The sequence below is a fragment of the Amblyomma americanum genome, chromosome 8 (assembly GCF_052857255.1).
Source record: "Amblyomma americanum isolate KBUSLIRL-KWMA chromosome 8, ASM5285725v1, whole genome shotgun sequence".
In the NCBI taxonomy this organism is placed as follows: Eukaryota; Metazoa; Arthropoda; class Arachnida; order Ixodida; family Ixodidae; genus Amblyomma; species Amblyomma americanum.
In genome coordinates this window covers 52,591,217-52,606,646 of record NC_135504.1, presented here as the reverse complement: position 1 = coordinate 52,606,646, position 15,430 = coordinate 52,591,217, and the positions used below count along the sequence as shown (strand labels likewise).

General features: G+C 47.7%; 1 protein-coding gene across 2 annotated transcripts in view; it reads right to left on the bottom strand.

The window, feature by feature from the left end:
- Tbc1d8-9 (TBC1 domain family member 8/9) overlaps window positions 1-15,430 on the bottom strand; it is a 91,457-nt gene that overhangs the window by 21,002 nt on the left and 55,025 nt on the right. For both annotated transcript variants that reach the window (XR_013308021.1, XM_077634775.1), the window contains exons 15-20: window positions 12,542-12,650; window positions 9,256-9,456; window positions 7,516-7,651; window positions 7,085-7,196; window positions 5,455-5,515; window positions 747-911 (exon numbers count right to left, since the gene is read on the bottom strand). Coding sequence is in view for 1 of the 2 variants with exons in the window: in XM_077634775.1 (XP_077490901.1) it covers window positions 747-911; window positions 5,455-5,515; window positions 7,085-7,196; window positions 7,516-7,651; window positions 9,256-9,456; window positions 12,542-12,650 (784 nt within the window). In the remaining variant the exon portion in view is untranslated. The remainder of the gene's footprint in view (window positions 1-746; window positions 912-5,454; window positions 5,516-7,084; window positions 7,197-7,515; window positions 7,652-9,255; window positions 9,457-12,541; window positions 12,651-15,430) is intronic.

Below are 15,430 nucleotides of genomic sequence, written 5' to 3'. Positions count from 1 at the left end.
AGAAAGCCTAGACATGCTAATGCAAATCAGCGAAATCTGATGTGGTCACCCGCCCCCTCCCATCCTCCCCGTCTTCCCTCTCACACTTTTCCTCTCCCTCATCTCCCCTAAACTTGGAGGGGGTGATTTCCTCTCTCTCCGCTTTTGTAGTGATAGCTACATTACGGTAGCATTTTAAGCCTTCAGCATGGCAGCGGCACGTGATTGGTCATGTGACGAGCCACGTGGTGCGGAGCAGCTGCTGCTGCCGGCGGCGCGGCGTGCCAGCAAAAATGAGCTGCAACAGCTGTGTGCATGCGCTGTGTCAAGTGGGACGAAGATTAAGAAGGAATGCCCAGCGAAACAGAGCGGCGAAAGACTGACTCTGCAATTCAACTGAGCAAGTTCCACTCGGCCAGCTGTAGCCATCGCGTCACTCAAGGTTTAACCAGAGCTAAACCACCGCCAATTTTTTCACCTGCTAACTGCTTTTAGAAAGTGGCAGCTACATGGAATGAAACTGAATTGAATTACTTACATTCAAATAAATTAACTGAGTTGAATTAAAATTAATATGGTAAGCAATTAAGGTCTTATAGCTGACACTGTAGATTCCATGGTAGAATGCATGGCTACATGACTAAGCCAACGCTATAACAACTTTCGCTGTAAAAAAAAAAAGAAAGAAAGCACCAGCAGAACGCCACCTCTCGCTCAACAAGTGGAATGCCACCAATGTGGACTTTCAAATGACAGTGGCACCTCACCTTGGAGGGTGTCGCGGATGCGGATCGGGAGCAGACAGCTGCCTGAGGGTTGTGCACATTCTCGAGGTAGTCGCACAGCACCATCATGGCCTCGCCATCGTCCTTGCAGCTCATCAACCGCTCCTGGTTGGCCTCGAGCACTGCCAGCGCCACCTGGAACACCACCTGAGCGGAGGGGAAGAAGAAGGCTTAATGTCACGGAACATCGAGAGGTATAAAAACAAAATGAAACAAAAATTGTGTAAGAGAAGTTTGAGTATAAAGTACGGACACTCAATTTACAAGAATTAAGCACACGCAGTTGCTTTGCAGCAATGTGCACCTTGCAAGAGAGCACCTGCAGTCACCCTTCATCAGAGACTTAAGCAGTGATCCTTTAACGTGCACTGACATCACGCAGCACACGGGCGCCTTTCGCGTTTCACCTCCATTGAAATGCGGCCGCTACGCCCATGACTCCACCTGAGTCCCGATGGAAAGCCACAGCTGAGCACGAAGCTTAACAAGTAACAAAGGCAAAAATGACAAGTGGTCCATCTAACTCCAAAAGTGAAACACACTTTTTGTTGCATGCAAAAGGAGTGCACGGCCCAAACTGCATCTCTCTCTGCCTTGCTACCGCATCAATAAGTGGTGTCAGTGGCCACCAAGCATGAAATTCTGAACAAGAGGCGTTGACACTCACGATTCCAGTCACAACAAGATGCACCTAAAAAAATATTTCCTTGGAGCCGAAATGGTCAACCGAGCCACGAGCGTAATCACTGGTGTCTGGACTTCCACGCCTGGTGGTTTTCTCCTTTTCGATTCCCCCCCCATCTTTTGTCTTTTTTTTCCTTCATCCTTTTTGAGCCACCATTTTATACACTGCGCACTAGCAATGGTTATGTTGAGGCCATGATGAGCACCACTGGTAGAAACTGTTTCAGAGAAGTGAATATTCAAGGTAATCAATTATCACTTGACATATGAGATGCGAACCAATAGGCTGAAAGCATTATACAGTAAAACCTTATTAATTTGAATTTCAAGGGGCTGGAAAAAATGTTCGAATTACCCTACTGACCCCGAAAAAAAAAACATGCTGCCTGCATTGCGGTAAATTTACTTCGTGAAAGGTTGGGCAATGGTTGCCTGCTTTTGAGACAACAACAGCATGCCCATGACTATTTTTCACATTTCCATTAAAGCTTTATCGTGAGCATACTGTCGGGCAGAGCTGCTTCAAAATGGCAAGAACCTCCCCGGTGTCTGTCACGATTTGATGTGGTAGCGGTGCAGCTGCATTGCCTGTCAGCAGGCTTCACTCATGGCCATCTGGATTGAATGCATGGCTGTACATCTTCACAGTACAAACAGCACACTACACATGACGTGCGCTCAGTTTCAGCACAGTGGAAGAGTAGAGGAATCACATGGATGGATGCAGGGGAAACAAGCAAAGGCACCAATCAGCATCCGAAACGGCATGCAGCATGGCTCAGTTGCCTGCCAGATATGCAGCCAACAGCTGAAGCCGCTGCAGCCTGGTGTGGGGCTCAGAAAAGCCAAACCGAGACTACGCGGGTGGACAATTCTTGAAGACTGGCCCGTTTGCTTTTTGTCATGCCTGCCTTTGCGTGTAAGTATGAGGAGAGTGAGTGACTACAGTAGAATCTTGGTGATATGAATCTCATGGGGTCGGGAAAAAATTCGTACAATCTGAAATTTTGTATCATCCAAATGAACAAAATTCGTATGCAGAAGCATGAAAAATGCGTCCACACAGATCCGTTTACGGCTGATGGGACTTATTCACTGCTGTGTGGCCACAGCTCGCTACTTGCGGTGAATACTGCGCAATTAGTGATCGCAACTTAGGCGATGTGCAGGCCGCGCGATTAGCGATCGCAACTTTGGCAATGTACGGGCCGTGCGAGACTTTGGTGGCATGTGGGCGGTGCACCGCCACTCAATGCGTACGGTGCATACCGCGTGATTAGCGATCACAACTTTGGCGATGTGCGGGCCGCGCGATTACCATCACGACTTTGGCGATGTGCGGGCCGCGCGATTACCGATCGCGACTTTGGCGATGTACGGGCCACGTGATTACCTATCGAGACTTTGGAGATGTGCGGGCAGTGCACTGCCGCTCAATGCGCACGGTGCGTACCGCGCAATTAGCGGTCGCGACCTTGGCGATGTGCCGGCCGCGCGATTACCGATCATGACTTGGGCGATGTGCGGGCCACGTGATTACCGATCGAGACTTAGGCGATGTGCGGGCCACGCACCGCCATTCACTGCGCGCGGTGCGTACCGCTCGATTAGTGATTGTGACGTCGGCAATATGCGGGCAGCGCTTAGTGCTCAAGGGTGCGGTCGTGACTCACGCGTTTGTATCATCCGTAGAGGCGAGGGAGAGAGTTCTGAACATCCGGATTTCCACACATCATACAGAGTGCCCTCTGGCTGGCTGAGGAATTTCGCGAATTCGTATCATCACGATATTCGTATCAAACGGGTTCGTATCACCGAGATTCTACCGCATGCTGCATGCAATTCAGGTTTGAGCAGGGCTATTCCAATAACCGCTGGCCATGCTCGTCATTCCTAGATGTGGTTTTCCTTCAAAAGTCCATTCGAATTAACCGGTGTGAGAGCTGTAGCGTCCGAATTAACAAACGCCAGACACCATAGACTTGCATGGGCGGTGGCCTGGACTGAGCTGGGAGTTAAAATTATCCAGATTTCCAAATTAATGGGGGGTTGAACTAACCAGCTTTTGCTGTATGTGCAAGACTGGAAGCACAAATGACACTTCAAACTGCCAAGTCGGAACCATCTGTTGTTTCAAAGGAACGGGCAGCATCCATAAAAAAAAACTTACGACCAGAAGAAAGAGACCGTGGTCACGCTGTTTCTGCAATAACAACTAAGCATAAAGAACTGAGGCTTGCATGAGAGCAGGGCATGCCCTGTGAGTGGTGTCATGTGAGCAACAGATGGATGTGTCAATTCATGAAGGCACATGAATTTTCAGCCGGAAGAACATCCCAGTATGCTTACGGTTTCGTGCTGCTTGCAACAGGAAGTTTCTGAGCTTTGTGTCATGTCTTCACATTGAAGTGCAACAACAGCATCTCAACTCATAAACTTCAACTCATTGGCATTTGTTAAGATCATCTATCAATGCTCTACGCTGTTACCTGCACAGTTTTGCCCCGCAGTTGTTTAACCGACCATGTAAATTGCAACACTTGCAAAAGTACAATAACCACCAGTCTTGCAGAGCTACAGAGAAGTACCTAACAGTTTGCATCACTGGACAGTCAAGTTTCTCAAGCTCGAATCGGAGATAAAAACAATTTCAAATTATTCTTTATGTTAGCCCTTTGGCAATATGATCACTACATGGTTAAACAACAAGAACAACCAATCAACCAATTCATAGTGATTGCATAGTCCTTTGTTGGGTGCTTATGGCGTCCTGCCTCATCAGAATATTATACAGTAAAAGCTCGTTAATTCGAACTCGGTTAATTTGAACTTACGGTTAATCCGAACTTACGCTCGGGTCCCGGCACAGGCCTTGTGTATTTCAATGGGGGAAAACTCCCGATAATTCGAACAAGCCGGCATCCGCTACGGTCAATTCGAATTAGGAGCCACTGGGAGACACCGCTCCTCGTAGATAAAAGTTGACCTATAGTGAGCAAAACACACTCCAAATTTACCAGAGATGTAAAAAAATGGAAAAGAAAAAAAAAAGCCGAGTGCACGAGGCTCACGGAGCTTGTGTTCCGGTGTATGCTGTAGCAGGTTTTCGCTGCCGGAGCCCTTGTTCGCGCCGCAGATGTTTCGGCACGCGCCGTTCCAGGTTTTCGTTGTGCCACGGTCGCGATCACGTGGTGTAAACATGTAGTATGGCGGTTCGGGCGATGACGGATTTTGTTGGTGCCGCGAGTGCGAGCTACGAGGACAGCAGCGTGGAAATGTTGGAGCCCTTGAGTGACGCCGATATAATTGAGGCCGCATGCTCCCAGCAGACATCACAGGGCTCACGTGCGGTGAGAACAGCCAGCAGTGATCAGTCTGACGGCGGCGACGAGACTATGCCACTGCCAGGTGCATATGAAGTAGTGTCGGTGCTCGATGTTGCAGCACGCCACTTCTGTCAATGAGAACTCTGACATTGCGCAGGAGCTTTGGACAAGCTGCATTTGATGCTGGTGGAGTCTCGGCAGAAGAAATGCACGCAAATGCACTTCGACGATTACTTTTAATTTTGACAACCCTTCCCCATAAATAAACATGTTTTGAAGCATTAATAGCGTCATATATTCCAGCACTAAAGCTCACTGCTCACGTGAATGCATTCCAGTACTTGTTTCTGGCGTATAATTGGCCGATCAATTCATTTCATTTGCCGTTAGAACAGGATCAATTTAATTCTCAGAATATGCCCGCCATAAACCTGTTACCGCCCAGCTCGCGGTAACGAGTCTAAATGTGACTACTTCGGGTTCTGCCCGCATGGCAGGACACTATAACCGCTCATTCTAGTGCCCATTCAGTAATTCGAACTTCGCTTAATGCGAACAATTTTCCGAACCCCTTCGAGTTCGAATTAACGAGCTTTTACTGTATAACATTTGAATGCATGCTTTACTGCTGGCTTCTGCGACTAAAGATGGCTCACTGAGTAAGAAATGAAGAAGCTCACCTTGGCACCATCGTAGAAGAAGCAGTCAACAATATTGACAGCCGACTCAAATGGGATCACACTGCACAAGAAAGAAACAGTAGAAAGAACAGTGAGTAAGCCCTTCTTCTCTAAAAGCAATGGACATCAGTACAGTGGACCCCACATATAACAGCCAAACTTAAGACGAACTTTCGCTTATAACGAACGAGACCTGCGCGACTGTCAAAATATATATTGTTTCAATGGCACAAAATCGCACGTATAACGAATGTCATTAAGCCCCGCTGATTGGTTACAGCGAACGGACGGTGTAAGCCCGGCGCCGCGATGCGAGATAACCTGCCTCTGACCCCTCTGTGCGCCCGGCGCGCGGTGTGTTTTCCCGAGCCTCATTGCGAGCGCGCTACCCTTTCCCCGCCGAGTCACGGGCGAACTGCCCGCCCCGTTTCACGCCGCTCTCAAGCGAGCTACCCATTTCCCGCCGACGCGCCTTCCAAGATCGCCCCTTCTCCCCTCCAGCTCTAAGGCCCATGTGCAGAACAGCTGTTGTTGAAATGGAGCGACAAGAAAAGCATGTGCATGGTGTATCCAGCCGATCCAAACGTGCAGTGCCGAATTTTGAATCGAGCTCAGCACAGCATGTGGCGCACACAAAATAGAAACTATGCTCTCTGTTGGCAATGGCACAATCCGAGCATTTCTAGTACCACTGAGTAGCGGTCTGGCACCAGTGAACTGTAGAAGATCATTTTTGTCACTGTGACATTACCTTGCCGTGCGCTACTTTCAAATGTCGACCAGACACGGTTTGGTTAAAAAAAAAAAAACAGCAATTTTTAACGATGCCTATGCCTGCAATTCCTATTTTGCCTGCAAAATTGGGTGGTGATGGCTTAGGCATTTGGAAAAATAACTGCTACCTAAAATTTGAGCTTCATTACTGCTTCAGGTTCATTACCGCTCCGAGTCCCAGGTGAAGTGAAAACAACGCAGGCCTTCAAGCACTGACCAGGAGCGCATTGGCACACAACAGGCCGTCATGATGGCTCGGTGGACTTGACAAGCTCGTCACTCAGCCGTCGAACACTCTCAAAGAGGTAGAACCACCAGTGAGTCATCCGCAGCCACTGTGCCTCGAATAACGCAAGCATAGCTGCTTGCACTGAGCAACTGTGACCACCTGCCGTGATTCAAAATGGCGCCGTAGCGAGAAAGAAGCGGCATGGGTGCGGTCAAAGGATGGCACCACCCTGAACTGGCATCGAGGCACCCTAGAAGGAGGTTCTACACCCACTTATTCGACAGACCGGAGGAAAATGCAAAGCAACCATAGCACTCTAGTGATGGCTTCACCAAGAAACCACGGCTTCACCGTGTTCACAGAAATGTACTAAGCTTTGCTGCTATGGTGCATAGCTCAAACAAAGAGGATGCCAAGCATCCAATCAGGCGCACAAAAGATGCGATGGGCCGCAAGTGCAAAATTTTTTTGCAGACACACGCAGAAAGCTTGATCGGACTCTTAGAAAGTTATGCACCGATTTCTCATAACCAGATGGATGTGACCACTCTTCTGTAGTGCAGCAGCATTTTGCAAGCATAGGCTAGCTGTAAGGTGCACCCTGCATGAAGAGCACTATCTGCCCACCTGAGGAAGATGGTGAGGAACCAGGAGAGGGAGATCATGGAGAGCACGCCCAGCGAGTCCAGCTTGCTGTACAGCTCGGGAATGTGGTCCTTGGCCAGGTCCTCCAGCACACCTGCACTCACAGTCAGTCATTCAACTGTGACAAGCCAGGCCAGTCGCACAAGATCACACATTACTATTTCAGGACACCCTGAGAGCTCAACACAAATGAGGACATTGGACCAAGATTCACAACAGGATTCCTCGTGCATGCATAGTAGTATTAAGCTGCTGCCAGAGATGGGAAAGTGTATCCATGGAAACCCTTCCCCGTCTTCTCAAGCAAGGAGCCTATAGCCCAGTGTGGCCTTTCAATTTCACTGACGCACCAAAGGCCAAACAGCGCAGAGAGCGCGAATGCTGGGGAATGAGGCACTGAGGTGAGTGGTCACCTTGGTCGATGAGGGCGCCCACCACCTTGGTGTTGTAGTAGTCGGGCAGGAGCCGCTCACACAGGGCCACCAGCAGCCAGAAGGCCTCCTCCTCCGAGGCGTAGAGCAGCAGCACCGAGGCCACAATGTTCATTGCCTGTGGTCACAGGAGATTAGGTGAGAAACCATTCAGAGGTCCATTTGACTGGACCACAAAGCAGAGAGAGACGCAGGGCAGGAGAATAAAAAACAAGTTCTCCACGCTTGTAGACATGCTTGATTATTCGGACTTTGGCACCGCGATAAGGCCCACAGAGCCAATGTACAAGAGCGCCCGAAATTTCGAACGCACCGCAACTGACCGCTCGATTTTTCTGACCTCGTTTGCACTCGCCACCAACACGCAACCTGCCATATAATGTGTACAGTGGAACCACATTCGTTCAAACTGCGGGAGAGATCGAAAACTTCATCAAACGAATTAAAATTCAAGCTTAAAGGGAGCTTCTTAACTTGCGATGCTGAAATTCTGCACGAGTTGGCACACTGCGCCCGTGTGGTTTCGAGTTCATACTGTTTGTTCTTGAATACCTTCCGCCGCACGAACTTGAACTATTAGTCAAGAGTTTGCGGAACGCATCTGTGCCGAGTCTTTTGTCCCGAATACAGAAAGAGGCAACAGCGAAGCGTGTGGGAGGCGTACGGCCTCACCGAGACGGTGAGTGCGGGAGGAAATGGTGGTGCATTTCAAAGCAAGGTCAGCGTACCCGCGGTAAAGTGCACCGCAACCCTGACTCTTTTATTGTAAAACCATAAAAAACTGCCGTTTCGATGGCAGAGTGCATACCACCGGATATGATGCCGATTTTGGCTATAGTCGCTAGGCCTAATGACGAAGGCCAATGCCGACGGAGCGCTTGTTTCGGCCGTTTCTCGGTTCTTATTGTTTCGGCATCTTTGCGTCCTCGTTCCGGGCCCATCGTACCGCGGGCGCAGCGCAGTTCCCGCAGTGGCATGTTCGCTTTCACGTACAGACTTTGTCCCAACCCGTGCGTTCATTGGCGACATGCCGAGAGCAGCACAGCCAGGCCGAGCTCGTGAAAGCGGTCACCGCCTGTCGTCCATGCACATGTCGCGTGGCGAAATTTAGTCATGAGGAGCTTTAGAATGTGTGTAATACAAATGTCCACTTCCTACAGCATTTTAATAATAAGTACGTGATTTTTTTCGGTGAAATTTGATTTTCCGGACTGCCCGATTTTCGGTCATTTTCGCGGTCCCCAGAGAGTCCGAAAAATCGGTCACCGACTGTAGCAGCTAATACAAAGACTGAATTTCTACCAGTTCTCAGATTAACTTTCACATTTAAGTTTTCAGGTGCTATTTTTTTAAAAAGCAACAGCAAGCTGTTTATAGAAGCTTTCTGAAAGTGCCTAAATGACGCGTTTCAATGAAGAAAATCTGTCAACAAGTGATGAGAAAAAAAAAAGCACCTTAACGTATCATGCAACCTTATGAAATGTGAGAATACATGCACTACCCAGACGCTTGCACAGCCTTTTCATACTATCGGTAAATGGGTAAAGTTTCAGTAATAGTGAGTAAAGAAAAAACACTCGCTGCTACATCAACGTTATCAATAAATTTTACTTTGCACTACGTGAATGAAACTTGCATCAAAAGCTATGCATGCCTTCGAAACAAGGTCACACACACCCTTGCTCCATGCCTTAAGTCTTTCTAGCCCCATTGCACACCTACCTGGCAGTATCCAATGGCTGGGTTTCGCCAGGCATAGGCATTGAGTAGCCGCCTCAGGGCCCCAATGCCCTGGGGGCTCTGGAAGGCCGGATGCTCGGGTAGCGACCGGTGGAGGTCACGCTCTATCTCTTCGCTTGTGACGTTACGCTTGCCCAAGCTTTCTGACACTGCTCGCCGGTAGTAGCCAGGGTGGGTCTCCAGCTGCAGGGGCAAGCGATAGCGAGTGCACGTTTTAGCATGTAACAAGGCATCTGTGACACAGGTGTGGCGGCATAGACTGCACTCATAGAACAAGCACCTGGACTGGCGACGCCTTCACGACGGCCGCACACGACAAAAAGAAAAAAGAAGCACTGCGCACTTTGGACCAAGATGGTCATAACTGAAAATTTAAGCACCAAAGCCAAATTTCTGCAACTGAGGTAAACTGCATGACTGATTTTGAAGAGCGTGAAGAAATGCAATTGTGAGCACTGTGTGCCATTCAAATACATCACAGACAAACCTCCACGAATCAATGATCAGGTGCGATGAGAGCCACTTTGTTTAACTGAGCAACAATTAAACCCAAAGCTATTCGAATAGAGATCATGTGTTAGCCCATCTGTTCAAAGTGGCTTCGATTCCACGAACTGAGGTTTGATCATTCCAGACCTCTGGAAGAGGATAAATATGCACTTATCTGTACACACACACTAACCATTCGCAGCAATCGCTTTTTGCCAAGTTATGCCGCAGGCAACTCGGCAGGGGCATTGTGGTGCACTCAGCTTGGAATGCAACCAAAATAAGCTTGCCCCTTATAGATGAGAACGGCCACATTGAGAAAGGTAGACAAACCATCCAGCTGTTGAACTCACCTCAGACACTCAAGAGCAGTATTGACACAACAAGTGGTTTTAAATAATGAAATAAGAAAAAAGTTGGAAGAAAACAATTTACAATGTTTTGCGGTGGCATTGCTGGATGCAGACTTGCCATGTAAGGTTGCTTTTCAATGAAATTTTCGTTTTTTCGCATGTACTTTTTTGTTTTATGTGGAGCATGAATACAATATTAGATTGCCTGCCCAAAAGCAAAGCTAAGCCACTTGGCTCCTCCAATATATAAGTTTTCTGGTTTATGGTGCTTAACGTCCCACAATGACTCAGGCTAGAGGGACACCGTAGTGGAGGGCTCCGGATGATTTCGATCACCTGGGGTTCTTTAACATGCACTGGCATTGCACAGCACACGGGCCTCTAGCATTTCATCTGCATTGAAATAAGACTGCCACAGGCAGGATCGAATCCGTGTCATTTGGGTCAGTGGCTGAGTGCACTAACCACTGAGCCACGCGGCGGCTTAACACAAGTTTTCACTGCACACTCTGAAACATGTTCGAAAGCTACAGTTGACAAGACAGAGCCACGTGTCACTCCCAAGCCATAGGAAGAAAGCTGGCTTTTCTTTCTGTAACAAGCAGTCATGCAGTTTCCATTCTTCATCGATGAGTACTGCCTTGTTCAACTTCTCTCTCCGCGATCTTTTATGAATCCCACTGGTGAAGATTAGTTACCACGATCGCATGAATGAACGGCATGTGAGCTGCCGAATGGCTTTTGCAAACCCCTTCATCTCCCTGATTATACACAACACAATCACTTGACTTTTTGGTGCAAAACCTGCCCTTGGAAGTTTGGTCCCTGACGGGCCGTGACAGCTCATGGCATGTCGCTTCATTCAGCTGCATGACCTTGAAAACATCCCGACATGCTAAAATAAACCTTTCCCACGCACATGCCTGCTAATAAGGACTGAGGCCACCTTGGAATCACTAGTTCAATGCACTAACAACCAAGGAGGGCTAGAGCTAGCCTGTGTCGGTGAGCAGACAGATGGTTCGCAAACACATCGATCACTGCTTTGAGAAATGTGCATTATTTCAACTCAATGGCAGCGTGCTGGCCATTGCTCCCAATGGTTACAGCAGGACGGCAGAACCTAATGTTGCAATGTGGTATTTTGTGCCATGGATCTAGAATGGCTCTGCCAGTGGAGCTGTGAAGGCATCATGCACACTACTTATCCAAACAGAGGCTCACAGTCCAATCATCAGTGGAGTTGACGAATTAGTACACACAATGTCACTCGTGAGTGAACAGTTAGTCAGCTACTGCTCCAGAGGATACGTCTTCCACAATGCAATCCCATTACTTCAGAGCCTGCATTGCCTGAAACTACGCCCTCTACTCGCATGCTTGTCTTGTCGGCCTCTCCTCCTGTTTTATTTTTCTTTTTTTTCAGCTCCTATCACATAGTGCATGCTTGTGAAATTTAAAACAATGCACACCAAGTGCCCCTCCTTTTGTCAGTGAGAATGTACTTTAATTTTAACCTTGAACATAAAAATATGCACCGGATTGTGCCGTGATACAGCAAATAATTCTTGAGGTGAACGACGTCAAACACTGGCTACACATGAATGCGAGTGCCACAGGCATGCAACTTGTTGACCATCTGAGTAGTACGCGGGTTGGTGGGTGGGCGATTGTGCGGACGGGTGAGCGGATGGACGGGCGGAAGAGCGCACAGAAGGGCGCACTGAAGAGCAGGCAGGTAGCCAGATGGACAGATACATGATATGAAATTTCAACTCCAGCAAAAAAATCTGTCAAAACATTTTTTTCCCCCATATAACAAATCCTTCGCCACAAATTGATGCCAACTTCTAAGAAAAAAGTTAAGGTGGGCACTTAAAGTCCTTACGTGCTATCAATGCGAAAACATCCTTTGACCTAAATACTTTTCACTAGAAACCTTAACCACAAAAGCCTTTTACCTAAAAGCATTTCATCTAACAGCCTTTACCATAAAGGCTTTTACCAGGAAGGCATTTGCCCTGAAGGCGTCCACCCTAAAGGCTTTTGACAAAGATCTTTACCCTCAAGGCGCTTCTATTGAAGGCTTTCACCCTAAAGGCCATTCACCTTAAGACCTTTACCATACAGACCTTCAGCCTAAAGGACTTTATCATTGCCATTGTCATTAATGACCCCACTCAAAACCAGCATAGCCATCAGCAAACATTCAGAGTCTTGTTTATTTCCCGCCATTTCCTGCATCACGCCACTAACCTTAGAGGCTTCTCCACACGCTGGCATTTTCCAGGTTAGGAGGCGAATCGCTTTTGCATTACTCGAGTAAATACGGTATGTTCCCTGCTGTAATGCTTAAATGCTTTCTGAGGAAATAAGGGCCGGAGGGGGGAGGGGGTGCAAACAACAGAGCAGAGGTGCGTGCTCACCTCATGGATGGCCCCTGAGTAGAGCATCCAGAGCTCGCCCCGCAGGCTGTCCGGGATGCCCGCCAGCACCAGTTCCTGGGCGCTGCTGGTGCGGTAAGTGCACATGCCCCTGCACATGTGGCACAAAAGAGAGGAAAAGATGGACAAACATAAGAAAGACATTTGAGACTCAAATGGCTGACAAGTTTAGAGGTCCACATCAAGAAGTCGGCATTTTTAGATGTCCACAGCTTTCAAGCCTACATTCGTGGCACTGCTGGGTTGCCGTCGTTTGATAACCTCCACCCTGAAAGTGGGGAAATGTGCTCAACTCAAAACAGGAAATGAAATGTGAAAATCTGTTACAAGGGTGATAAAGCATATGTGGCATAGCAAGTGAACCAAATGTAGATTTCTTTGTACAGAAGCCCAGAATGATTTCTTGCCTCGAAAAACCAAGAAATAACATACAAGCCACATTAGAAAACTTTCTCCTTCATCACAGCTGCTCCAGCAAAAAAGACAGATTTGATTATTGCGCATCAGTGCACATATACGTTCTGTGAAAGCAAATTTTTATTAACACTATTACCACACATGAAAGGCCACTCCCAGGATTACCAAGAACATACGATCACATACAGCACAGCTTCAGAGAGCTGTCAACGTAGAATTCTGCCAGAGCCCATAGTTCCCCCGAGACTCCATACAACCTGGCAGTGAGGTTCCTACGTTCCCCTCTATCACAAACTTTGCTTTCGTTAAAACCTTTGACTGCATCAACATCCTTGTCCCTGAAGGCACTGCCCTTGTTGTGCACTATACAGACTATTGGACCATCGTCACCTGCTTCATCCTCCGCAACCATCAAGTCCGTTTCTTGCTGCAATTTCTTCTCAGCACGCGTGAATCTATGCGAAGATGGCTCTGCAGCGTTGCGCACATTCGTTATCCATCCACATGTCCACCAACAGCAACTTACATTGTCAACATAGCCTGACATGCCACAAAGCCCCACAGCACCACTGCAAACATAGCCTCACATGAAAGAGAGACAGATGGGGGCAGGCACTTGTTTCATCCTTCGCTGTTTTGTACACCTCCACTTTGCCACTGTTTGTTTTTACTCAGACCAAAACAAAGTAACCAAGATCCAAGTCAGCTGCGATGCTGGTTCCCCCCAGCCATTGGTGCATAGGAAGCCTTTCACAGCGTACTGGCTGACATCACAGTTTGGAAACCAAGAGATCCACTTTTCAATCACAACCAATAGAAAATTGCTTTCACTTCCTTTAAGCTTTCCAAACAAGAGCTGCTTCTAAGAGCACCCATTCAGAAACATGGTGAGCACTTTGCCTGAGCCTCTGCTTCACACTGCCCAAGAACACTCCCTGTTACATGCATACAGGACCTCTCTCATTAGTCATCATCATCAGCCTCACTACGCCCACTGCAGGGCAAAGGCCTCTCCCATGTCTCTCCAATTAACCCTGTCCTTTGCCAGCTGCATCCACCCTTTGCCTGCAAACTTCTTAATCTCATCCGCCCATCTAACCTTCTGCCGCCCCCTGCTACGGTTGCCTTCTCTTGGAATCCACTCCGATACCCTTAAGGACCAGTGGTTATCTTGCCTTCGCATTACATGCCCTGCCCAAGCCCATTTCTTTCTCTTAATTTCGACTAGGATGTCATTAACCCGTGTTTGTTCCCTCACCCACTCTGCCCGCTTCCTGTCTCTTAACGTTACACCTATCATTTTTCTTTCCATGGCTCGCTGCGTTGTCCTTAACTTGAGCTGAACTCTTTTCGTTAGCCTCCACGTTTCTGCCCCGTAGGTGAGTACCGGTAAGATTATGCTGTTGTACACTTTCCTCTTGAGGGAAATTGGTAAACTGCCACTCATGATCTGCGAGAATTTGCCATATGCGCTCCACCCCATTCTTATCCTTCTAGTTATCTCCCTCTCATGATCCGGATCAGCTGTCACTACCTTCTTTAAGTAAACGTATTCCTTTACCACTTCCAGCACCTCGTTGCCCATTGTGAACTGCTGTTCACTTGCTAGGCCGTTGAACATTACTTTGGTTTTCTGCATGTTAATTTTTAGACTCAGCGTTCTGCTCTGCCTGTCTAACTTATTGATCATGATTTGCAGTTCACCTCCTGATTGACTCAGCAAGGCAAGGTCATCAACGAATCGCAGATTATTTAGGTATTCTCCATTGACTCTTATCCCCAACTGTTCCCAATTCAGGCCTCGTAATTCCTCCTGTGAACAGGCAGTGAATAGAATTGGCGAGATCGTGTCTCCTTCCCTGACTCCCTTCCGTATTGGAATTTTATTGCTGACTTTATGGAGGACTATAGTAGCTGTGCAGTTGCTATATATATCTTCCAGTATTTTGACATAAGGCTTTTCTACCCCCTGATTACGCAATGCCTGTATGACTGCTGAGGTTTCCACTGAGTCGAATGCTTTCTCGTATTTCATGAAGGCTATACAGGTTGTCCCAGCCAACTTGAGCAAAGGATTAAAAAATAAATTATTACAGACAGGCGAGTGAAACCAGTTGCATATTGGTGACAGCCATCTTGCGCACCACAGGCAATTTCTTGTTTCACAATTAATTAATAGTTTAATTAAGTTTAATTATCTAAATAAATATTGACTTTAGACAACAAATTCCATTTGAAGAGTTGTCAAGCACCTTCAGAAACCTCCATTCCATCATTTACAATAAGCAAACCCTCACGTGTGTCTTTTTTTCCCAGCTCCAAAGAAAGCCCATGAAATACGAAATAAACCACGTGACCAACGCACTTGCGCGACAAGATGGTGCTGCTCTCAAGCGCGGTTTGAGCAAACGAAATCACCTGCAGCTTTGTCTTGATGGCCTTGAACCAGTGGCA